Source organism: Struthio camelus, chromosome W (genome assembly GCF_040807025.1).
Source record: "Struthio camelus isolate bStrCam1 chromosome W, bStrCam1.hap1, whole genome shotgun sequence".
Taxonomy (NCBI): Eukaryota; Metazoa; Chordata; class Aves; order Struthioniformes; family Struthionidae; genus Struthio; species Struthio camelus.
In genome coordinates this window covers 58,464,057-58,488,080 of record NC_090981.1, presented here as the reverse complement: position 1 = coordinate 58,488,080, position 24,024 = coordinate 58,464,057, and the positions used below count along the sequence as shown (strand labels likewise).

The following is a 24,024-nucleotide window of genomic DNA, read 5'->3' as shown; positions in this document are numbered from 1 at the left end:
AAAAGGCAGATTTGCCAAGGAGGGGAGAGGAGAGACCAGAGCACAGTTGGAGACAAATAACACCCTGCCGCAGAAAGCGAGGAGAGCACGTGTCCACGTGCCCAAGGCCACCGGGACCAGGCCTGCCAGGGGGCAGAGGGGACTCTGCAGGGTGCTCCATCTGCTCTCTGCCACCCAGCACCCTCCCAGCCAGCACCCAAGGGAGCGCTCAGGGCTGAGCAGAGGGGCCAGAAGGCAGCTGGGGGCCATGTAGCCTCAGCGCCTGGAGGTGGAGGCGGCATGGGCAGCAGCAGAGGTCTGCGATGGCACGCGCTGTGCGCCACGCTGCAGCGGCCAGACCAGTGCGAGCGTGCGGGGATGCACGCCCGCCTGCCTCTGTGGTGGAGGTGAAGGTTTTTCCCTCTGACAGCAGCTTGGCATATCACAGAGCTTTTCACAGAGCACCTGCAAGGCCGTTGCTGTGCTCCTGACAGCCTCTTGCCCCTCGTTCCCCGCTGCTCCCACGAGTGCTCCTGTGCCCTGCAATATCGCTGCTGACGGAAGGGGTCGGCCGCAGACCTCCTGCGCTGGGGGCCTGCAGGGTGCTGCTGTCTCGCCGCTGCCTCCCTCCCCAAGACGTCTGTGAATCCCAGGCTGCAGCACTGCGAGGCGCCACGGACAGGCAAGAGCCGGAGCGCAGCCAGCAGACACGGCACAGCCTCAGAGCAATGCAGCGAGATGGACAGAAGCCACCGCAAAGCATCTGGGTGGAGAAAACGCAGCAAGTGCTCAGGGAAGTTACTGGTTTGTTACTGGTGCAGTAGTGAACAGGATGCCAGCACCACAGGCTCTGGCTTTCATGTGTCTCTAAGGACTCACATGCACTCTCATGGTTGGATATTGCTCTTGTGTTGATAGATTTCAGGTGCATCCCAGCATCATACCCAGGGAGGACACCAGGGCATGGACAAATGTGGGCTGGACCCTCTGAGCTGCAAGATCAGCAGCACATCACCCCCCTACCCATCTCCTCTTCCTCCTCCACCGTGCTGCAGCGCTATCCAGCCGGATCGCAAGCGTGGCCAGCACTGAGAACAGCGGGTCCGTGGGGCCAGCACCCACCGCTTGTCCCCGTGCTCTCTGCCTGGGGACGCAACCTTGGCTGTGCGTCTCACAGCTCTCCCCCTGCCCACGTGTGCTGAAGAAGCTGAGATGATCCTACTAACAACAGTGTCTCAGACAGACTCCAGCAGGCAGGGGCATTTGCTCTTCCTCCCAAAAAGCCTCTGGATCCCAGCAAGAGCCATTTTAATCAGTGCTTTCTGCCCTGCGGGACTCCTCGTGGTATAATGCAAGAGGCGCAGGCAGCCCTTTTAGTCTGCCCTCCCATCAACCCTCTGGCCTCGTCTCTTTTTTTTTCCCCTCTGCATTTCAAGTCTGCCTGGTAAATGTTTGAAAGTGATGCTGATGCAGTTGTTATGGCAACACCAGGCTGGGGCCCTCGCCTGAAACCCCAAACACACAATTAGCTGATTAAGAGGCAAGCACGAAGCCACGGCGTGCCGGGGCCTGGGGCCCTGCTGCTCTGCAGGGCGCTACCCGCTCACGCTGGTCGGAGATGCCCCTCTTCTGAGCCATGGGGCTCACGAGGGCGACAGGTACCAAGTCCCACAAGGGGCTGAAACGCACCTGAGGGAGCAGGCACGGACCTCAGGTGGGTGAAGGACCAGCTTTCTAGCCTTAGGGAGGTCAGGACAGGTCTTTGCACAAAGCCTCCCCGTGGGACGCTGTGGCGCGGGAACCTGCCCGGTGCAACGTGCTGCGTGGCTTTCCCCACCTCGGGGGGACACCAAAGCAACGTGGTGGCTGCTGGTCCAGCTTGCAGGCACAAAGCCCGTGTCTAAACATGAGGGCATGGGAGCTTCTCATAACCCTGGGGTCGGGTGCGCATCACGCTGCATCCCAACGCCGCGGCAGGATGGGACCCAGCCATGCCCTGGGGCCGGGGTGCAACGGTCGGACTCAGTGCTCCCGGCCCCCAGCTTGAAGCTCCCCTGGAGCCAGCTGGCCTTAGGGCCTGCCTGCTCACCCCTAGCCTCCGAAACGGGCCCCCACGGTGCCGGCGGTACCCTCTCGGCAGGCAGAGGCATGCAAGGAAAGCTCTGCCCCTCTCCCCTGGCTGCTCCGCTCCTCTCCTCATGCACAGCTTTATCGCTCGTAAAGCGGCTCAGGAAGGCAGCAGTCATCCCCGTGACAGCCCCGTTTAATGAAGTCGGCCTTCATTAGGCGTTTCCGTTCCACTTGAAAAGCTCCTCTGTGAGGCGGCTCCAACAGCCTGCGGCGGAGATGGCCCCGCGAGGGGAGGGCACGGGGACCGGCGACGCCGCAGGGGGCCGCCGCAGCGGGCTGGCCCTCTTCGCCCTGCCTGTGTGGGGACGAGGGTGTCCTCTGCAAGGACGCTGTGGGACTGGCAGCGAGATGCTGCAGTGGCAAAGCCCTTCCCCGCACCCGCTCGGCCCCAGCTCTGCCATGGGGCAATGCCAAGGGTCGTTCCCGCTCTCCCTGCTCCACAGTCACCCTCAGGGGACAGTGCTGTCCCTGCTTGCAGCAGCGGGTATCAGTCCCCGGAGAGCCATGGGCAGAGGGCTTGGCCTTGATCCCTTTGGAGGGGAGCGCTGCTCGCCAGGTGCCTGGAGTGGCCCCGTGGAGAGGGTCATTTAGCTAATGCCTGCAAGAGTGCTCCTAGCTAGAGCGCTCTGAAGTGCTCAGCTATTATCCGTCGGGAGGCAGCATCCTCCTCTCCCCAGGGCCAGGCTCGGCAAGCTGCCAGCTGCAGCAGCAAGCGCAGGGGAGACCCACAGCCCTGTGCCCCAGCTGTTCTGCACCTTCTCCTTTGCTCCCTTTGGGGTGTTTTGGCACCTGTCTGCAGCACCAAATCACGTCCTCTCTTAGCATCCCCTTCCCCAGGTCCTGGCTCTGGTCCCCACCCCTTCTCACGGGGGTGAAGGCAGCTCGTGCAGGAGCAACAAGGTTAAATGGCTGGGCAAGGCAGCACAGGGCTGAGCACCTCACCCTTTCTCCGAGTTTCCACAGCCCAGTCCTATACCGGGAAAAGGGAACGTCCCAGCCCTGCCTGGGTCTGCAACGGTTGTGTGGGACGGGAGCAGGTAGCAGAGAGCAGCCCTCAGCCACTGGAGATGGATGTGCAAGAGGATGGATGGGCAGACAGCCAGATATGCAAGCCGGATCTCCTTGCTCAGCAGCCGGAGGAGCAGGTGGAGCCCGTTATCCAGCCAGGGCTGTGAGTGCAGCAGGTCTGGGGAGGCTGCGGCTGAGCCCAGGGGACGTGGGGACCCAGCGGCGAGGATGAAGAGGAAGTGGCACTCAGCTCCACACCAGGCCGGGGCCCTGTGTCTGCCGAGGGGAGCTTGGCTGGATGAAGCTAAAAGCTCCTGGGGCAGCACAAAGAGCTCCTGCCCCAGGAGGGGAGGTTGGGTTGGGCTGAGCCGGGACCTCAGCTCGGATCTGCAAGTGGGCAAAGAAGGGCCTTCATCCCTGCACAGCCCAGTGCCTGGCCCGGCTCCAGCCAGGCGTTCGGCTGCCGAGCGCTTTGCTCTCCGTCGCATCCTGACAGACCTTGATTGCAAATTCCCAGGGCCTGCTGAGCTCCGGCGCTGAGGCCAGCTCCATTAGGCAGATCCTGCTCGGGGCCTTTGCGCCAGGGGATTTTTCCAGAGCTGGGAAAGCTGCCGGGGAGGGAGCCAGCAGCGCCAGCCCTCGCTCCGGGACGGGGCACACAAGCCTGCTCGGGAATTGCGCCTTGCGACAGCGCTGAATCCCGGCCCCAGGACGGGAGGGACAAACTCAGAGCAAGCAGAGCCAGCGCCACGGCAGCGAGGCACGCAGCCAGCTGCTGCCCCTCCTTAACCTACTTCGGCTTCGTTACCGCCTGCTCTTTCCTGGCTGCTTACGGGGCTCTCCAGGACCTGGAGGGAAACGTGCGCTGTCCCAGCCTCTGTCACGGACTTGCAGGTGACCTTGGGCAAGGCACGTTTCGTGCCTCCACCTCCCTGGTCCCCGCGGGGCGCGTTGCCTGAGCCCCGCGGAGGAAACGGCTGCAGGGCTTGTGCGGCAGTGCCTTAATCCCCAAATCCTCAGCATCTCCTAGACTCGCCGCGCTCCCCGACAGAGGGGCCGCGGCTCTGCCACTGCCGCCGGGCCGGGGCTGGCGGTCGTCACCGCTCCGACGGCAGGAGCCGCGACGGAGAGCCATCGGCGGAGGGGCCAGGAGGTGCCGCCGGGGCTGCCGGGCGGCCGCACGGGGAGCAAAGCCCCCCCCCCCCAATAACCTGGGGACCGGGATGGAGCCCGCGGCTGGTGGGATCCAGGGCTCTTTTCCCGGGGAGGGGGAGCACACGCGCCCCGGGGCGCAGGCTGGGCGGCCGCAGGGAAGGGCACGGCTCACACGCCGCCTCCCTCCGGCACCGGCTCGCTCCACCGCGGCTCGTTACCGCCGGCGGGTGACGCTCTCCCGGTCCCTGCCAGCCGTGGTACGCGGCAGCCCATGAGGCAGCCGCTTTGCACCCCGCTGCCGGCTGATTTTGGCACGGCTCTCGGCTCCTGCGGCAGCTGCCGCGAGGTGTGCCGATGCCTCTCCCCACCCTGCGCGCAGCGCATCAACGCTATTATCTCCGCCAGCCAAACCGGTAATCTCCCGGAAAAAGATATCCAGTATTTTGACAAGTTCTGTTTGCTCCTAACCCCGCGCTGATTGGCACGAACGAGCGCTGGTGCAGGCGCTCGTCGCTGTCGCGCAGCCGCTTCTTCCAGACGTTTGGCGCCGGCGAGCAGAGGGCAACCGCGCTGCCCTGCAGCCCATGCCCGAGCGGGGGCCCGCGTGCGGGCTTTGGCCGGGGGCCGGGGCGGGAGCCGGGGGGGCCGAGGGGAGGCCGAGGGCGGCGCGGGGAGGCAGCCCTGGCACGGGGCGCGGGGCAGCGCTGCCAGGCGTCTCCGGGGCTGCGCGCTCCAGAAGGCGAGCGCCAGCCGCAGATGGTGAGCCCACACGCCGCGTCGCTGCAAGCAGCCAGTGACCTACACGCGGGCGTCGTGCGAGATTCGGGGAAGGGGGGGAGGGGGGGGAGCTGACAAAAACGCGTGTTCCCGCCGCGGCTCAGCTCTCACCTCCGCCCCTACAGCCCTCCCCCGGCAGCCCGGCGCTGCCTGCTCCGCTTTCACAGCCTTTTGCCTTCGAGCCCGCTCCAAAGCACGCCCAGCTGGTCTTCTTTCTCCCTATAGGTGCAAGAGCATCACAGATGATCGACGCCTCTGCGGGAGATGGAGGCTACTGGAGGCTCCTTGCAGAACAGGGGCTGAGCTCTGCATGCCAGCTGCATCGCTCCTCTGCAGCACGTGCCCTTATCAGGCTGGAAAGGGCAGCTCTGCGCAGCCCAGCGGGACGGCGGGAGCCGGGACCGCTCCGCTTGACACAGTGCCTGAGCCCTGGGCACACACACTACCGTCACACCATGGTCCTGCCCTCCTGAGCATCCGCCCGGCATCACAAACGGATCCTGAACCTCACACGCATGTGCCCTGGTCACTGGGGGTGACATTGCCTTCCTACCCGCTCCATAGCTCCTCCGCACCACTGCCCTGCATCTAGCCTGCATGGGAACAGGGATAGCCTCTTTCCATGCTCCCCTATACATGGTAGAGGGCTCTCTGGGACAGCCCTGCACATCCCACACTTGGGGATGGGCAGTTTGGGGAGGACCAGCCCACAGGACCTCCATGAAGGAGGCAGAGCTGTTCCCAGCATCATCCAGGATGCATCGTCCTGGATGCCCAGGGCAGCTGCATCCTTCCAGCCCGCATCTGATCACTATGCAAACAAGCAGGAGGCCCCAAACGGGGCTGCATCCGGGCAGCTGGATTGCCAGGGGTCCGCCAGGCAGTGCGAGTACCAGGGCAGAAGGCAATGTGACCCCTGAAACTTCGAAAGCCCTGAGGGCTCCAGTCCTGGCTGCCTTGGAGAGAGTGGGGCTGTGCATCTGCGCCCCCCCCCCCCGCACCGGGTGTCCAGCTGCAGCACCGATAGCCCCCAGGGTGCTGGGCTGAGCGGCAGGGAAGGGGTCTGGTGCACCAGTTCGGCTGCTAGGAAATGGGTTCAAAGGCCACTGGCGGGCACCAAGCAGGGCAGGGAGCAGAGCCAGGAGCTGGCCTGCAGCTGCCAGGCAAACCCCACAGCTCAGCACCGGCCGCACTCCCCAAGGCCTCTCTCCTGCCCCACACTGGGCACCATCCCCAGCACCCCTGGGGCTTGCTGAGCTCCAACGTATCCCCCTAGGACCCACATCCTGGGCCCGGAGGACACAGCGGCTCCCCTCCAGCCTCCTGCCCCAGCCAGCACAGCCTGGCCCGCTGCCAGCACGGCCGTGGCGCTGCGCGCACCCGGGGGCTGGCCAGGCAGGGCTGGCGCTCCTCCTCGCCGTTGCTTTTCCAGGAACGGCTGCACTCAGCCGCAGGCCTGCCAGGTCAGGATGCTCCCTGGAGAGGCACTTAAAGCTTTCCCAGCCTCCCAGCACGGTCCTCCTCCACCGCCTCCCCCTTTGCCCAGTCCTCTGGGGCCAGGACTTGTCTGCGGAGATGCTTGTCTCTGGCCCTGTTTGCAGCTCACCTCCCCTTTCTCCAGCCCCCTGCCCACACGTGCATCCTGGCACCTCTCCATCACAGTCACCAGGCCGAATAAAGCAGCACGTCGCTCACCCTAAAGGGGAGCATCCTCAGGGAAAGATTCAGCAAAGTGAGGTACCCTGGGCCAGGGCTGGGGAACCGGAGGCTCCCTGCAAGGCTCCTGCAGGGCGCGGAGCGAGGCAGGACAGCATGGCCAGCGGCAAGAAGAAAGCAGACAAGTGCTGCCTACAGCCTAGCTTCTTCGCACCTCTCCGCCCAGAGGGGAAGAGGGCTGTGGGCTAGCTGAGTCCCCGTGCAACACCCTGTCCGACGCCTCCCAGCCCCTTGCTGGTGGGTGGCGTGAGTTGCAGACGGTCTCAGCACACTCATGGCTGAGATCTGGGGGAGTAGGAAGGCTCTGTAACAGTGGCAGCCTGCAGCTAATCCAAGACATGGCGGGGGCCAAGCTCAACCCCTGCAGGTCTAGGTCTCCTGCTCGGCGCTCAGGCATCTTGCTCTAACCTTCAGCATGAACCCCAGGCCTGACTGCAAGCTGCTCCTGGGAGGGCTCAGTTGCACCCTAAGTCTCCCCAGCTCTGACAGCTCTGAAACGGCAATGCACAGCCCCCTTGGCCAGCTGTGCCCCATCCTGCGAGGGTGCCAGTGGGGCTGAGTGTCCATCCCTGCCTGGCGTGCGGCAGCCAGGGCTGTATATCGTGAGGACATCCCACCTGCAAAGAGATGCTTTAGGGCTGCACCTCCAGCATGAGGCAGAAGACTTCCCCCGCCCTCTTCAGCCCAGCATCCTCCCTCCAGCCCCGTCACCCCCCTCACATCTCCGCAGGGTCCCCAGCCCGTGGGCCTGGGCAGCAGAGCAGTAAAGGCCACCCCAGGCTCGATCCGCTTGCGATTCCCTGCTAGGTTTCAAAGGGAGCCCTGTCCCCCGCGGCGCCGGGACAGCCGAAAGCCCTGGCGCTGCATCGCACCGGGCGCCCTGGGCTGCATTTCGCCAGGAGCATCCTGCTGCACGAGGACCGGTGGGCGGCGGGTTAAAGCGGCTGCAGGCAGCCTGCGGCCGGGCGCTGGGTCCGGGGAAGACCCCGCGGGGCGGCAGGGGGCACCTTGCCTGCCTCGCTGCTGCACGGGGGCAGCCCCGGCTCGGCAGTCCTTGAGGTTGTCTCCGAGAGAGACAGCGGGGCCCCGGGGGCTGCGGGAAACGCAGGGAAAGCTGTTCTTGGTATCTCCCAGCCAACGTCAGACTGGGTTGAAAAAAAAAAAAAATGCTTCGTCTCAGCGAGCTGTTTAACACGGCTCAGGCAGCAATTGGTACAGGGACAGCAAAGCAGGCTGCATCTGCTCAGCCCCAGTCACAAGCTCCCCGCTCCCCCCGTGTGTGTGCGCGCGTGTGTGTGTGCGCGAGTGCGCGCCTGTGTGTGTGTGTGTGCGTGCGCGCGCGCTAGCTAGGCACAGGCATCTGCTCCCAGCATCTCGCCGTCGCCTGCATCCTTCAGCGGCGAGAGCGCGGCTCCGGCTCCGCGGCTAGCGGCCTCGCCTCTCCGTCACCCCGAGCGGGGATGCGGTGAGCGCGGGTGAAGAGGAGGCGGCGGGAGCGGCGGCCGCGATGGGCAGCGCGCCGGCGGCTCTCTAGGGCACCCGCACTCCCCGAGCCGGACCCTCAGCCTGGTAAGTGGCTTCGCCCGGTGCGTGGGGTAGGGGGGTCAGCCGCCCTTCGCGATACCCACGGGTGGGTGGCCGTGCCGGCGCCGTGGAGGGGGGCTCGGGCTCCTGGGTTGCGGTGCCCGGGAGGGGGGAGGTGGACGGGGTTGGGAAGGTGCTGCTGATCCTGCCCGGGGTGCTGGGGAGGGAGACGAAGCGGGGAGCAGGGCGGGAGCTGCGCGTGCTGCAGGGGAAGGCACGCTGCTGTCATGGCATTTTCATCCCGCTCCGGGAGACGGACACGCGCGACACACCTATACAACCCGCCACGGCGCGGCAGGACGGAGACCCTGAGCCGGGCGGGTGAGCGGCCCTCGGCTCGGCGTCCTGGGAGAGGGAACGTGGCAGACCCCCGGCCGGCGGACGGGGAGGGTGCCGCCAGCCGCAGAGCCCCGCTGCAGCCGGGTCACCTCCCAGCGGCAGCGCCCTGGCCCCGGCGCTGCCCGCGAGATGGGGACGCGGCGGTGCCGCGCAATCCCTGGGCATCCCCTCTGGATACAACCCTCCCCGCAGGCCCCCCGCCGCGCCCCCTCCATCACCCAGCGCCCGGCCCCCCTCCTGCCCCACTGCCACCCAGTCCTGCCGCCGCTGTCCCCCGCTGCCAGGGCTGCCGTGGGGAGGCAGAGCCAGCATGGGCCAGGGGAGCCAGGCGCCTCCTCGCCGCCAGCCTGGGTCCCGCTCCGGCCCCGCGAGGATGGGCAAGGAGGGCGCCAGCACCCAGCCCGCTGCTTGCGCTAGGCCCAGGACCCGTTTGCCCTCGTTTTGCTCCCCTGGCTCTGCGCCGAGGACACGCGGTGGGGCAGGCAGGGGGGCCCCAGCGTGTATGCTGCACCCCGAGCTATCTGTGTTGCTGCCCGGCACCACAACAGCCCACGGCCTCCGTAACACGGCCGTCCCGCACCCACAGCCACAGCCACCCACATTGCACCCACAGCTGCTCCAGCAACCCGCCCTGCACCCATAACTGCTGCAAAGAGCCACCCTGCACCCCTAACCACTGCAACAGCCCATCCTGCACCCATAACTGCTGCAAAAGCCTACCCCGCACCCAGAGCCTCCACAACCACCTGCCCTGCAACCACAGCCGCAGCAACAGCCTGGCCTGCGCCCACAACCGCTGCAAAAACCCACTGTGTACCCATAACCACTGCAAAAACCTACCCTGCACCCACAGTCACTGCAACAGCCTGTCCCACACCCACAGCCACTGCAAAAACCCGCTGTGCACCCATAACCACAGCAAAAACCTACCCTGCACCCACAGCCGCTGCAACAACCCACCCTGCACACCCAGCCGGGCCATAACACCTGTCTGCACTCATGGCCAAAGCACAGCCCCACACCTACAGCCGAACCATTACACACCCACCCCACACGCAGCCGCTGCAACACCCATCCCACTCCTGCAGCCGCCGTGCCCCATCCGCGCCGTGCCCACAGCCGCTGCAACACCCCCGCCGGCATGTGCAGCCGCCACAACAGCCGCACCCCGCGCACCCGCCCGATGCCCCGTGACGCCCCCCCCTGCCCAAACCAAGCCACGGGAGCCGTGTGTGCCCCGTGCTTCCCCCCTGCCCTGTCCTCCCAGCATCTGGATGCTCCAGCTGATTTTCTAGTCTCGCGGGAGCTGAGCATCGGGGAAAATCCCGGGTGAGCCGAGCCGAGCCGAGCCACGCCGGCGTTCCCCTCCGTCCTCTTCTCCTGGCGAACGCAGGTGTGACGCCTCCTTGGCAGCCAGGGCAGCGCGTCGTCGGGCCCCGGCGGTGCTGGGGGGGGGGCATGGGGTACGCACGCACGGGGTAAGGGCATGTGTGATGGGGAGAGGAGCAGGGGCACCGGGGCTGGCGCCCTGGTTTCCTGCGTCGCTTGCTTGCACCGCTGCGCACCGCGGCTCAGCCCCGCTGCAGCGGGGCAGGGAGAGCTGCAGGGCAGGACGGGGCAGCGGGTGCTGCAGAGCCCGGGGACGGCGCCGGGTTTGAGCATCCTGCCTTGCCAGCACCAGCCCCACCCCGCCGGTGCCCCTATTTCCCCCACCGAGGCAGGGCACCCCCCCACCACTCCCACAGTCCCGGCATTTCCTCCTGAGGTGTCTCTGTGCCTCGGTTTCCCCATGCAGAGAGCTCCTGGGGCTGGGAAAGATGGGTCCATTAGCGCTAGGATGATGAAGCAGACTAAGTGCTTTTTAAGTCGGTGTTTTGCTCCAGGGCTGAAGTAAGGAGGAGCATTTCCCCATCAGAAGACCAGGGAGAAGCGGTGCTGCCCCGGGGGACAGAGACAGGAGTGCAGCGGGCCAGGGGAAGGCAAGGTTGGGGAAGGCCGGGGTGGGGGGGGCGGGAGGTGAGAAGACGCCCCAGACCCGCTGCGACAGCCCCCTGCACTGGCAGGGCTCAGCAGGGGTTTGGAGACAGCTCCAGCCCATGGCCAGATTTAGCTCCTTGGCATGGGCGACCTAAAAATAGGCCTCGCATTTGCAGCAAGAAACAAGGTCGAGGCCATGGCACCTCATGCCACGGTGAGCTGGGTGGTGGCACCGGATCCCGGACTGCCACCACGCCAGAGCCAGGCGCCAGGCAGGGTGGCCGCAAATAGCAACGGTGACACCTTCTTTTGTCCCGCTTGGGGACGCAGGAGCCGCTTGGCCACTGCAGCTGGCAGGATGCGGCCAATGCACGGACAGCAGGTATCCGGGCCGCTACCGTGCCTCTGGCTCGGCACCGCCACTGCTCCCTGGGACCCCAGAGCCAGTGGCAGGAGCCAGGAGTCCTGAGCCAGCGCCAGGCTCTGCGTGGGGGTGATGTCTCCCCCCCGTGCATGGCAAACATGCCAGTCAGGACATGGTGGAAGGGGAGGCTGGCACGGCCTGGAGAGAGCAGAGCAGGTTCAGGGGCATCTGGGGAGCCCTGGGCCTACGGGGAAGCAGCAGGGTCTGGCTGGGGAAAGGAGAGGGAGATCCAGGTGAGGCCTTGCAGCCCCTAGATGTGGGGGGCTTCCATGCCAGGGCAATAAGGAGGGGCAAAGAGGGCTGAGGAGGGGCAGGCAGAGGAGCGGGGACCAGAGTCCAGCTGCACAGCGCTAGCAGGGCCAGCGAGGCCAGCAGAGCTGAGAACAGGCACAAGCTGTGACAGGAGTGTGAAGACGTCTAGACTCGATGCAGGGCACATAGCGGCTGGCGGCACTGGCTGTAGCAGGACGTACTGAGGGCAGCCTTGGGAGGGGACAGTCACCAGGGACTGGAGGCACGGAGACGGGCTGGGCTCCTCCAGCAGTGGCACCGGGCAGCGGCACGTCCGCGCCGCAAACACGGGCTGCTCTGCACCGGCGGGACCGTGGGGCATGCGTGTGGCCACGCTCGGCATGCCTGGGGGCCCTCAGTGATGCAGGGATCTGCCAAGGCCGCGCCGGGGGGGTTCTCCCTACCGCACTCCCGCCTCGGTGGCTTGCAGGCAGAGCTGCAACGCTGCCCCGAGCGAGAGCCGATCCTGCCCGCAGCCCGCTGGTGTCCTGAGCAGCCCGGGCAGGGGGGTGGTAGGCGCTACAAGGAGGCAGAGACACCCAGGGCGTCTTGCCCTGCTGCCAGCACAGCAGCAGAGATGCTGGCGCTGTGGCTCGTGCGTGTGCCTCCCGGCTCTTCCCCGCTGCCACCTTTGCAAAACCCCAGGCAGCTCTGGAGGTCAGTGGGTGCCCAGGTCAGTGGGTGCCCACACCTGCGCAGGCAGGAACGTCCCCCCGTGCCGTGCCTGCAGGCCGCCGAGACCCGCGGGTGCAGCTCTCTGGGTGCACACGGACATGTGTGCACCGCGCTGCGCACAGGATGGGGCACACGTGTTGCGCGCCGGGCTCCACGTGTGCGGACGTGTGTGCAGATGGCCCCCCTGGGCGGCAGCGGCGGCGGGGGGGCTGGGAAGTCACATGCGTGTGCTCGCAGCGGTGTTTGGGTTGGCACGTGCGCGCGCGTGTCTGCGCGCATGCACGCCAATCGAGCCAGCATGCGCGCCTGGGGGACGGACAGCACGGTGCTGACGCGGGAGGCAACCAGGCGAGAGAGCACGAGCACACGGCTCTGCACCTGCAAGGAGGTGTCGGGGCCGCTGCGCGTTACGTGGCCGTTTCGGCGCGTGGGGAAGCCGGGGTGTCTGCGTGTCTTTCCATGTGGCTTGGACATTTGCATGCGTGGGCGCTGCACGGGGCTGTGTTTGCCCATCCGGGAGGGCTTGGCAAACTCTCAACAGCCATCGCTGGCCATTAAAACTCCCAGATCGGCTGCTTTAGGGATGACTGCAGGCCTGCGGGCTGCCGCCTGCCAGCAAGCACGCTCTGCTCGGCGTCGCGGATGTGGGGTAGCTGTAATTACCGCGCCGAGGCTCCCTGCCACAGCAGTGCCTGCAGCGCTGCGTAGTCCTGCGGCCACGAAACCCCGGCGCGTGCGCGTGTGCTGCTAATTATCCTGCTACCTGGGGACTTCCCATACTTTGGCACGTTGGCCAGGCTGGAGGGGCCAGGAGATCGCTGCTCTGATGTCCCCTCTCTCACAGCCACCGAATGCCACCTGCTTGGCCCTGGCCACGGGCTGGGAGCCCCTCTTGGCTGCAGCATCTTCCACAAAGCAACCTCAGATGGGCACGGGGCAGCGCTGTGCCCCCCATCACTAGAAAGCAAACCCTTCTTCTCTCCAGCTTCAGCCCTTCTCTAACCCAAGATCACGCCTACCCACACTGAGACACAGCCCAGCCTGCTATTGCTGCTGCCATCGCTCTCCATTTTACCTCAAATACATCTCGGCCCTGCACCCAAAGGCCCCTTCTCTTCCCCCAAGACGCCCCCGGGCCCAGGCACCGCTCCCCTTCCACCCCAGCATCTTCACAGCTCCCCCCCCGGCTGGCGCAGCCTCCCCACCTGGCTGCTTGCTGCGAGCCAGCCCCGACCCACGTTTCAGCGAGGGATGCAGGATGCCTAGCAGGCAGAGCAGTGACACAGACACACACACACACACACACACACACACACGAGCTTGTGAGGAGGACAGAGAGAGACTAGGGAGTGAGGAGAGATTTGGGGAGGGTAAGAGACCACCAGCGCCAGCCCATGTACACTGTGGCCCTGGGCAGAGCTGCTGTGAGGATGGCCCCCTCACCCCTGGCTGGCCACAGAGGTGTTTCTCCAAGGGAGAAAGGGGATGCAAGCAGAGGGGCAGGGTTACAGCAGGGCCCAGGACCCCAGCCCTTTGGGATTTACCAGTCTAGTGCAGGAAGGACCTGGAAGCATTTCTTGTTATGCTGGAGTCTCCAGAGCAAGGATCTGGTAGGCAGGGTGCTCCAGACCTGCTCCCTGCTTGCTATCCCCCCGCACCAAAACACTCAGACCCTCCATGGCCAGATCTCTCCGGGCAGTTTGGCACTATCCACCTGCAGCCAGCCCAATTCCTTGTGTCCCCATGGGTGATCCCAGCGCACCGGCCTGCCAAGGACCCCCTGTTTCTCCCTGCCCTGAGCTGCTCCCAGCCAGGGGACACAGCTCGCTGCTGCAGGAGCGGGGACCTGCCCTGCACCCCAAGGCATTAGCAGTTGACTCTTCCCTCCTCCTCGCAGAGCCATGGGGGTGTTGATGTCAAGGCGGCAGACGGTGGAGAAGGTGCAGAAAGTCAGCTTGGCGGTGTCAGCCTTTAAAGACGGGCTGCGAGATCAGCCGTCGACACGGCGACGAGCAGAGGCCGAGGGTACGCGCCGGGGGACACTGGAACAGACAGTGCAAGAGGGAGAGGACGAGGCACCTGCAGGGCCCTCCCAGCCAGAGGAGAGCAGCACCAGCAAGGCAGCATGGGAACGGCTGCGGGACGGCCGGGGAGTGGAGCCGGAGGAGTTCGACCGGGCCAACAGGTTCACGCCACCCGCCTTCATCCGGCCTACGCGGGAGCTGCACGATGACGAGCCGCCGGACATCAGCCTGGAGCAACGGGAGCAGGCAAGCACCCAGTGCCAGCTCCAGCCGGAGCACAGCAACGGGCAAGAGGGACAAGGCCAGGGTGGACGTGTGCAGGGGAGAGCAGACATGGCAGCCCAGGGGATCTGCAAGTGTCCCTAGCACCCACCAGGCAGTGACAGCCTGCCTGGGCACAGAGAAGCTCCTCTGAGCAGTGCAGCATGGCCAGGCTCTCCTGGCCCGGAGATGGCTCAGCAGAGCAGGGTCCATGACGCAGGAGCGTTCCTTCTCCTGGGGCAGGACCTGGCAGCTGGGAAGGCAGGAGGTGCCATTCAGAGAGGAAGGTGCAACTGGGGTTTAGCCCTGGCCACCCCAGGGTGCCTAGGAGGGGAGGAGAGAGGAGGGGTTAATGCTGGGCACAGACAGCTCCAGCTTCGGGGAAGAGGGAAGAAGCATCTGATCTATAGGCTCGTCCGCACAGCCCAGCCAGCCTACAATCCTCCACATCTACAGCCCTACCCATCTCTCCACACGTACAGCCCTACTCATCCATCCATTCATCCACCCACAACAGGCCAACACACCAGCCAACCTACAACCCCACACACCATCCATCCACACCTACAACCCTGAACACTATCCAACCTACAGTCCCACAGCCCAGCCAGCCTTACCCACCCATCCGTCCATCCATTCCTGCCAACCCATCCACCCTCCTCCAGACCAACCCAGCCAGCAAGTCACCTTACTGACCCTTACACCCATCTCCGCCTGAGAGGCACTGCTCCACAGTGCCCTGAGCCCCCCACATTGAGAAGCCAGCCCCTCTGCCCACCCTGCTTTTCTGAGCATCCCCATGGTACTGAGACGGAGCTGCCCACCACTCCCCAGGTACTCAACGATGAGATGTGTGAGATCTGTGAGGTGTGGACAGCTGAGAGCCTCTTCCCCTGCCGCATCTGCAGCCGGGTGTACCACGACGGCTGCTTGCGCCGCATGGGCTACCTGCAGAACGACAGCGCCGTGGAGGTGACGGAGACTGCGCACACCGAGACAGGCTGGAGCTGCTATTACTGCGTGAGTGCCTGGGGTAGAGGGTGCAGGGCTTCTGCTCTGTGGGTGCAGGGCAGGGCACGGAGGCTGCACTGGAAGCAGTGGGTGCTCCCTGGGGAGCTACGCCCAAAGTAGACACAAGCAGGGTCCCATATCAAGGCTTGGTCCATGGTGATGGGCACCTGCTGCTCCCTGGCTCCTCCTGCAGCCTGTCTTGGCCTGATGGGGAGCTGCCACAGGACAGAGGACACGGACCCTTTGCCACCTCCCCACCTTGGCACCCTCACCTGCAACCAGCCTCCCAGCAACTTGGCAAGAGGCCCTTGGGAGGCAGGGAAACCTTTCCTTCAGGGAAAGCAATGGAGAGTTTGAAGTAGGTCCAGCCAGCAGCTTTCAGACCAAATCTCTCCCCAGGGAGCACCTCCATCTGCCTCCAGGTTGTCCAGGAACTCAGAGAGACCGCTAGGAAATGCCCCTCCATTGCAGGCTCCCCCCTGGGGATTGTCTCCACATCTCCCCTGCTTGGGGTGCAGAGCCCCCTCACCCCCTCTCCTGGGCCTCTCCTCCTCCAGCTGGACCAACATACCACTAGGGCATGGTGACACAATGGGACATGCCACTGGGCACACAAGAAGTTGTGGCAGAGCTGGAACCATATCCAGAGGCAGATGGTGTGAAGCAACTACACTGCAGCACCTCTGGGTGATGCGAACCCATGCTGCCACCTCACGGTGCTACACTCGAGCACCCATCCCTGCAGGCAGCTCTCCCTTCCCAGGCTCAGATGCCCAGAAACCCACCCTGCAATTCAGCTGCGGCTATCTGCCCCGGGACACCATGCTTTGAAACACACAGCCTGGCACAGTGTGTGTGCCTTGTGCATGCCCACATCCACATATGTTCGAACACGTGTGAATGCAGCCATGCACCCACACAAAGCCCACATCCATCCACATGCATGCAAAGAGGATGGCTACCCTTGCACGCTAGTAATAAGCCCACGGGGTAACCTGGGCATAGGGGAGAGCCAGAGGGGCTCAGGGGAACGCCACTCTTGTAGGGATGAGGCAAGGGGAGTGCCCCCACATCCTGATGCTGCAGGAAGGCTGGGTGCTAATGCCTTCCCATGCATTCCTCCCTGCCCCAGGACAACCTCAATCTCCTGCTGACAGAGGAAGAGATGTACAGCCTGATGGAGACCTTGCGGCAGTGCAAGATCATTCCAGGTGCGGACCCTCCCCGTGGCGGGACGGGCTGAGCCCTCGCTCTCCCCTTATGCAGTCCCGGCCCCCGGGCTGAGCCCTGCTGCTCCAGGGTGGAGGTGTTGCTGCTCCCCTGACTGGCAGAAGGTAAAAGCTCTGCTAAAGATGGCAGCCTGTGGGGTCCCCTGTTAGCGCTAGAGGAAGCAGGAAAGGAGGGAAGTAGGGGGAGGGAGATGGAGGGAGAGGGAGTGTGCGTGGTGCTCCCAGGGACCTGGAGAAAGACAAGAGGAGAGAAGCTCTCCCCATAACTTTGAGGCTGGTGGAAGGGATGTCCCGAGTTGCCATGCCTCTGAGAACCACCCTGCTGCATGTCCCTAGCCTCAGGCCAGGCACTGGGCAGCTTCAGACCGCCCAAGAGCCGCTCTCCCCATCCTTTCCCTCGGCAGCGCTCAGAGCCCCATCACTGGGGTCTCCTGAGGTGCAGGTGCTGCTCACCTCTCCGCCTGCCAAGATCCACAGCAGGCTCTCCGGAAGACAGGGTGGTTTGGGGAGGCAGGTCCCATTCCCAGGGCATCACGCAGCACACTGACAAGGCACCTGGCTTGATCCTGCAGAGACTTGCCTGACTCTGGACGACTTCCTGCACTACAAGCACCTGGTGCACAAGCAGCAGTTTGAGCGGCCCATGGGAGAGGCCCAAGAGGAGCGGGCTGCCCTGCAGTTTTCCGCCCTGGACCCCGACAAGAAGGGGCACATCGAGTGGCCAGACTTCCTCTCCCACGAGTCCATCCAGCTGCTGCAGAAACTCCGGCCGCAGGTACTACGATAGCACGCAGGGGTTGGGGGTCAGCTCCCTGCCAAGGGACCAGAAAGGAGCTGGTTGCCAGCAGGTATCAATTGCAAGTCAACCTCGACCCCACAACAGGCTCATGACCCATCAGACAGGTCCCCCAGCCACCAGGTTGGTGGTGGCTTTCTCCATCTGGAGTGTGGGAAGGTGAACAGCTTGGGTATCGGTGGGACTGGAGCTATCCTGTGGTCAGCGGGAGGTTCCCCATGCCCAGGCCCTCTGCCTTGGCGCAAGCGCTCCCCATTCCCCTCTCCACCCCGCAGAACTCCCTGCTGCGGCTGCTGACAGCCAAGGAGCGGGAGAGGGCGCGCGTGGCCTTCCTGGCCCTTGACCAGGACAGTGACGGCTTCATCGGGGAGGGCGAGTGTCACAAGGCCCAGCACTCCTGGTTCCGGAAGCACCAAAAGGAAACGCCATCCTGCAACGTCAGGTAAGGAGACACAGCATCAGGTAAGCAGACACAGGCCCACAGGGGCATCTCTGCCCAGTGCAGCTCAGAAGCGCACCTCCACAGCCTGCTTTTGTGGGTCCTCCTTGCTGGAAAGGGTCCAGCAGAGCTTCAGCAGCCTCACGAGGGCTCAGCACGGGAACAAGCGTCCCTTCTGCCTCTTTAACTCTCCCCGCGGTGTCTCCTCTTCCGTGGCCTGACGCTCTTCCCCTGCACTGCGCACCCTCCTCCCCTGGGCCGTTCGGGGTGGGCACATTGCCGCAGCGGGATCCCTTCTGCCCACAAAGAGCGCTGCCCCGGCTCTTCCCTGCAGCATCAGCCACGTAGGACCCATGTCCGAGAGCAGCCCCGCCAGCAGCGGCAGCAGCAAGAGCCAGGAGAAGACCCTGCTGGCCACGGAGCAGGAGGAGGCCAGGTGAGGCTGGCTCCGGGGCGTCCCGGGCGCTGTGGGGCGCCGGCAGGGCCGCCGAGGCCGCGCCAGGCGCTGGGGCGGAGGCAGGCCGCGCAGGCCGGCGGGCTCTGCCTCTGCCCTGCGCGTTGACGCCCGGGCTGGCGGGGAGGATGCGGAGGCTTAGCGAGAGGCGGCGCTTGGGCGCGGGCAGAGAAGCAATCGCGGGGCGAGCCCGGACGGCGGGCAGCGGAGGGGGGCGCGGGGCCGGGGCGGCGGTTGCTGACGCCACGGCCGGCCCCGCAGGCCCGTCGACTGGCCCACCTTCCTGCGGGAGAACGTCGCCTACATCCTGGCCGCCCGCCCCAACAGCGCCGCCGTCCACCTGAAGCCGCCGGCGTAGCGCCGCCCCGGTGAGGGCGGCCATGCATGACCCACCCGCCCGCCGGCGCCGCCACGGCGCCATCTTGGCTGGCGGGGTTGGGGGGGGGCTCCCCACCCCACCCTGCCCTGGCCCTCCCGTTGCCACGGCAACCCATCCTGCACCCCCATTGGCTGAGGTGCAGACGGCCCCCCCCCCCACCCCGCCCGCCAACCCCGCGCCGCGCCCCGACACCTGCTGGTAGGACGCCGGCTGCCCATTGGCTGGCGGGGAAGCAGCCCTGACATCGTCTTCTCCCAGCCCTGCTCCTGATTGGCTGAGAGAGGTCAGTGCAGGATGGTGGCCCAATGGGTGCTGGGCTCTGATTGGCTGAGGGAGGCCTGAGTGGGGGTAGTCCCTAAGTATCCCAGTCTCTGATTGGTCAGGAGAAAGCAGAGCTGGTTTCTCCAGGCCCCACCAATGGGGGGCAGGGAGTGACCCCACTGCCCCGGGGACTGGGCACAGGGGCTGCCCCGACCCCCCGCGGGGATGGCTCCGGTGTCCGGGGTGGGGGACGCCCGGGGATCCCCCAAACCCCATCTGGGACCGGCCCCGGTGTGCGGGGTGGGGGATGCCCCGGGATCCCCCAATCCCCATCTGGGACCGGCCCCGGTGTGCGGGGTGGGGGACGCCCCGGGATCCCCCAATCCCCATCTGGGACCGGCCCCGGTGTCCGGGGTGGGGGACGCCCCGGGATCCCCCAATCCCCATCTGGGACCGGCCCCGGTGTGCGGGGTGGGGGACGCCCGGGGATCCCCCAATCCCCATCTGGGACCGGCCCCGGTGTCCGGGGTGGGAGATGCCCCTGGATCCCCCCCCAGACCCTGCTGGGACCAGGGTGGGGGACGCCCCGGGATCCCCCCCAGACCTTGCTGGGGCCAGGGTGGGGGACGCCCCGGGGATCCCCCAATCCCCATCTGGGACCAACCCCGGTGTCCGGGGTGGGGGGCGCCCCAGGATCCCCCAATCCCCATCTGGGACCGGCCCCGGTGTCCGGGGTGGTGGACGCCCGGGGATCCCCCAAACCCCATCTGGGACCGGCCCCGGTGTGCGGGGTGGGGGATGCCCCGGGATCCCCCAATCCCCATCTGGGACCGGCCCCGGTGTCCGGGGTGGGGGACGCCCCGGGATCCCCCAATCCCCATCTGGGACCGGCCCCGGTGTGCGGGGTGGGGGACGCCCGGGGATCCCCCAATCCCCATCTGGGACCGGCCCCGGTGTCCGGGGTGGGAGATGCCCCTGGATCCCCCCCCAGACCCTGCTGGGACCAGGGTGGGGGACGCCCCGGGATCCCCCCCAGACCTTGCTGGGGCCAGGGTGGGGGACGCCCCGGGGATCCCCCAATCCCCATCTGGGACCAACCCCGGTGTCCGGGGTGGGGGGCGCCCCAGGATCCCCCAATCCCCATCTGGGACCGGCCCCGGTGTCCGGGGTGGGGGACGCCCGGGGATCCCCCAATCCCCATCTGGGACCGGCCCCGGTGTGCGGGGTGGGAGACGCCCGGGGATCTCCCAATCCCCATCTGGGACCGGCCCCGGTGTCCGGGGTGGGGGACGCCCCGGGATCCCCCCCAGACCCTGCTGGGGCCAGGGTGGGGGACGCCCCGGGATCCCCCCAACCCCGCCATCCCGACAGCAGCGCTGACCGTGGCTCCGTCCCCCCACGTGCCAGGCGAGCAGCCCCACGGGCGCCGGGGCTGGCCGCCCGCAGGAGCCCCCACACCGCCCGGTCTGGGAATTTCCGCCATCCCGCTGCCTCAACCAGCCAGAAGCAGCAGCGTGCAAGGGATCAGGGCCAAGCAGGGGGTTACGGGGCGCGGGGTGCTCTGTGCTTCCCCAGAGCTGCCCTACAGTTTTGGGGGCCAGGAGGCAAGCGTGGCCCACAGACCATCCCACCGCCTGGCTGCTCCAAGGGGCAGCTGGTTCCCGGGAGGCTTCGCGCCCCGGCACAAAGCGGGTCTGCGCCTGGGGAGACGTGGGGCTTGTTCGGGGGAGCTGGGGAGGGAGCAGAGCCGGGGGCGGCGCGGTGGGCAGAGCCGGGCGCTCCCCAGGCTGCTGCGTCACCCCCGTCCGCGGGCCTGACTGCGGGCAGCTCTCCCCTCGCCCTGCATTGCCGCCACGCGCCAGCCCCGTCGCTCCCTGCCTGGCGCGCCGCAGGGCGCGCGGGCAGCGGCCCCGCTCGCGCTGATCCTCGCCTCTCCGGAGGCGTTAGCATTCAGCGGCGGGAGGGAGAGGCTCAGCCCCGAGCCCTCGAGGGCCCCTCGTCCCTCCGGCGCAGGGACGGCAGGAGACGTGCTCAGCCGGCGCCCAGAGGACTGGCACCCCTGGGTACCTTGCTCCGTGCACACCAGCGGTGTAGCCGCCCGGGGGGCACGGCCGCAAGCGGCTATCCCCGTCCCCTCCGAGCTGCAGCCCTGCGGCGCTCCCGGCCCGTCTCTGCCCTGGACGGGGGGCTTAGCTGGGGGAGCCCGGTGCTCGCAGAGACGGGGTGCGCACCCGCAGGCTGCTCCCAGCCACCAGGGACTTGCCATCTCCGCAGCCTCTCCTCCAACTCCTGAGCCCTGAGCCGGGGGTGCACCGTCCCTGCTCGGCACAGGCCCCCCGCCCCGGGTCGGGGCCTCCCTCCATTTCGAGCTGGGAGCCGATCGCCGAAATTCAGGCCGCATCAGGAGACGCTCCTGTGCCAAACGCCCCGGGGCACCCGTCCCCGCTGCCCTGGCCACGTTTCGCACCGAGCTTGGGGCCTCGCACGGTGCCGGGCCGTGGGGACATCTCAGGTGGCAGGTCTGAGACGGGGCTCGGGTGGGCTGGAGCCAAGAGGTGGCCGGGGCTGCGTGCGTCCTAACGTCAGCTCTGTACCGAGAAGCGTCCATTAAACAGCAGTGTCCAACTCCCCTCTGGCTGCTTTTCTTCCAGGGCGGCACCGCTGCCAGCCTGGCCGGCCGCTCCGGAGCCGCGCAGGGCTACTTCCCAGGGCGTTGCGGGCGCTCCTGCTACCACCCCGCCGATGTCTGCTGTGCGGGGGCTCCGGTCCCTGGCCCGTCAGGTGGCCTTGGCCTCGGCCTTGTGTCCCCCGAGCCCTGGCCTCCGCTGCAGTCCCCAGGCTCACGGGCAGCAGTCTGGCAGGTTTATTGAATGCGAATGGAGCATCCCCAGCTTGCGGAGGAAACCTCTCCCTTGGCTCTGCAGGAGGCGCAGCCAGGACCCTGCAGGCTCTCACCGGCTCGGCTCCGCACCCTGCAAGATCAGGGTCGCACCCTGAGTTCTTTCGCAGCAGAGCTGGGAGACCCCAAAGGCTGGGGGCACAAAGGGTCCTCGGGAAGAGGCATCTCAGGGACGGGTCCCCATGGCTCCTCCAGGGCTAGCGATATCCACCGAGCATCCAGGAAAAGCTGCGGCTGCTGCTAGTGATGCTGGAGAACCAGGCTGCCAGCAAACCCAGGGTCCTGGGGGGAATGAGGAGGGCTGTTGCAGGGTGAGGGAGGGCAGATGGTGCAAGGAGGCTGCCCTGCTGACTGGCCGTGGCTGTGCCAGGCTGCCGTGGCGCCCGTAGGGTCTCCCAGCACATGAAGATGCTCGTGGTCCTCGCTCGAGTCCCAGTTCTGTGCCTGCTGCTCCTGCCCTGGGCTCCCGGGAGAGACACGCTCGGGAGTGTGTCTCAGGTGTGTAAGGTTCATGCCAGAGGGACTTTTTGCTAAAAGCTGGCCTTTCCATGCTCTTGGCACACTGCAGCTCATGTGACACAGCTCTGCCTAAGGGTGAAGCCCTGGTTTTGTGAGCAGGGTTTCTCTCTGGGGCCGCCCTGCTTAGCTCTAGACCCATCAAGGAGTCCCTTGTTTGCTCTGCAAAGAGAAGACGACCCAGTGCAGGAGATCGAAGCAACCAGATGCAGTTTCCCCTGCGTGAAGCGGGTGGTCCTGTGTAAAACAGTCCCATCAGCAGGTTCCTCGCACCCTCACACCGAGCAGCGAAAGGCAATGTCCAGGGGAGGCAGCTCCCATCGTCCGCAGGGTTTCTTCAGCCCAGGAGGCTAGCTGATGGCGGGCATACGAGGGGTGTACGAGGGCTGTACAAGGGGTGTGTTTATATATTGGATATTACAGCAGATTCCCACAGCCGCTCTTCCCAAGTCAGAGGGGCTGCTATTGGGGCCAGACCACAGCAGCAGTTTCCAGCTGGTCCCATGCAGAAAATTGAGCCTGGGGAGCAGCGGGAATTTCAGGCCCTGGAAAGACGCGTTAGCTGTTAAAGCTCCTGGAGGAGGAACCCATGCGCCTTGAGGAAAAGGACAGTGACCTGCGGGACGAGGAGCTGGCTGGTAGTTTACGAGCCTAAAGTAAGGGCAGGTGGGAGATGCCGTGCGCTCTGCCAGCGCGTGGGCTGCGCCGGGGAGGCGCTCGCCTGGGGAGATGGTCTTCACTGCTGCTCTTGCTCCAGCTGACGAGAGCTGGGCTGGATGGGGCAGAGCACAGGCTGGTATTGGGGGCCCTGTGGTGGGAAGCACCCGCTGCCAGCACCCCAAATCCATGCTCTGAGCACCCTGCAGGATCTACAGGTACCTGGGACATGCTCCACTAAAACCAGTTCCCCCAGCTCCCCTGGCCAAGGACCATCCATGTTCAGCAGAGAACAAGCAGGTACTCAGCACTTCTGTGCTGGCGGATGTGGAATGAGCTTGGCAGGTCTCAGACCTGGCGTGTCCACACTGCTGCGCCTGCTGGGCATCCATCCCCACCTCGCTCGGCTGGCCAGGCTCTGCCCTGGCTCCCTGCAGGGCTGAGCACCGGAGGAGCTCACAGCCTTCCTCTTTCCGCCCTGGGAAAACCCTGAAGCAGGCACCCAGGACATGCAGGTCCACCCTGCAAGAGCCTTCACCCAACCCGGCAGGCACTGTGCCATTGCAGCTGTGCTGTGCCCTACACGGATGGGGCAGGGGCTCCCTCAGTGGGGCGCAGGACAAGCGGTGGTGGGTCCAGCAGCCACATGGAGATGTGGCTCCAGCCCTTCGCCCTGCCGTCCGTCCCTGGGGACGAGGCACAGGCAGCTCTCCTGGCTCCAGCCTCGTTCACCTCGCCCTGCAGCATCCCTGCCAGGGGATGCAGCCGGCTGGTGTCCCTGGAGAGCTGACTAATGAGTGCTGCAGGTGGCCGGGCTGGCTCATGGCCCGCAGGGCTGCCCTGTCACCACCGCCACATTGGCTGCCCGGTCGCGTGCTCGGCCACAGCTGCACGTCCCCAGCGAGCGCCTGCCGGGGGGCAGAGCTCATGCCGTGTCTCCGCCATGGGCAGAGCAGGGCAGGAAGCAGCAGGGGAACGGGCAGGGGGCTGCTGCAGCATCGCTTAGCTGTCACCCGCCACCACCCTGTGACTGGAGACGCTGG

At 66.1% G+C, this 24,024-nt stretch overlaps 1 protein-coding gene across 1 annotated transcript; it reads left to right on the top strand.

Moving 5' to 3' along the window:
• Positions 1–7,965: 7,965 nt before the first annotated feature.
• LOC104150889 (PHD finger protein 24) lies at positions 7,966–21,538 on the top strand. The gene is made up of 8 exons (XM_068925975.1): positions 7,966–8,334; positions 13,953–14,325; positions 15,175–15,360; positions 16,484–16,562; positions 17,153–17,355; positions 17,652–17,818; positions 18,150–18,251; positions 18,531–21,538. The coding sequence occupies exons 2-8, from the start codon at positions 13,957–13,959 to the stop codon at positions 18,625–18,627; spliced, it is 1,203 nt and encodes a 400-aa protein (XP_068782076.1). The 5' UTR covers positions 7,966–8,334; positions 13,953–13,956; the 3' UTR covers positions 18,628–21,538.
• The last annotated feature ends 2,486 nt before the right edge of the window (positions 21,539–24,024 follow it).

Coding starts and splice junctions, on each gene's coding strand:
- LOC104150889 (XM_068925975.1), top strand. CDS start 13,957: ATGGGGGTGTTGATGTCAAGGCGGCAGACGGTGGAGAAGGTGCAGAAA. Junction 16,563..17,152: donor GCAGTGCAAGATCATTCCAG/GTGCGGACCCTC, acceptor TTGATCCTGCAG/AGACTTGCCTGACTCTGGAC. Junction 17,356..17,651: donor TGCAGAAACTCCGGCCGCAG/GTACTACGATAG, acceptor TCCACCCCGCAG/AACTCCCTGCTGCGGCTGCT.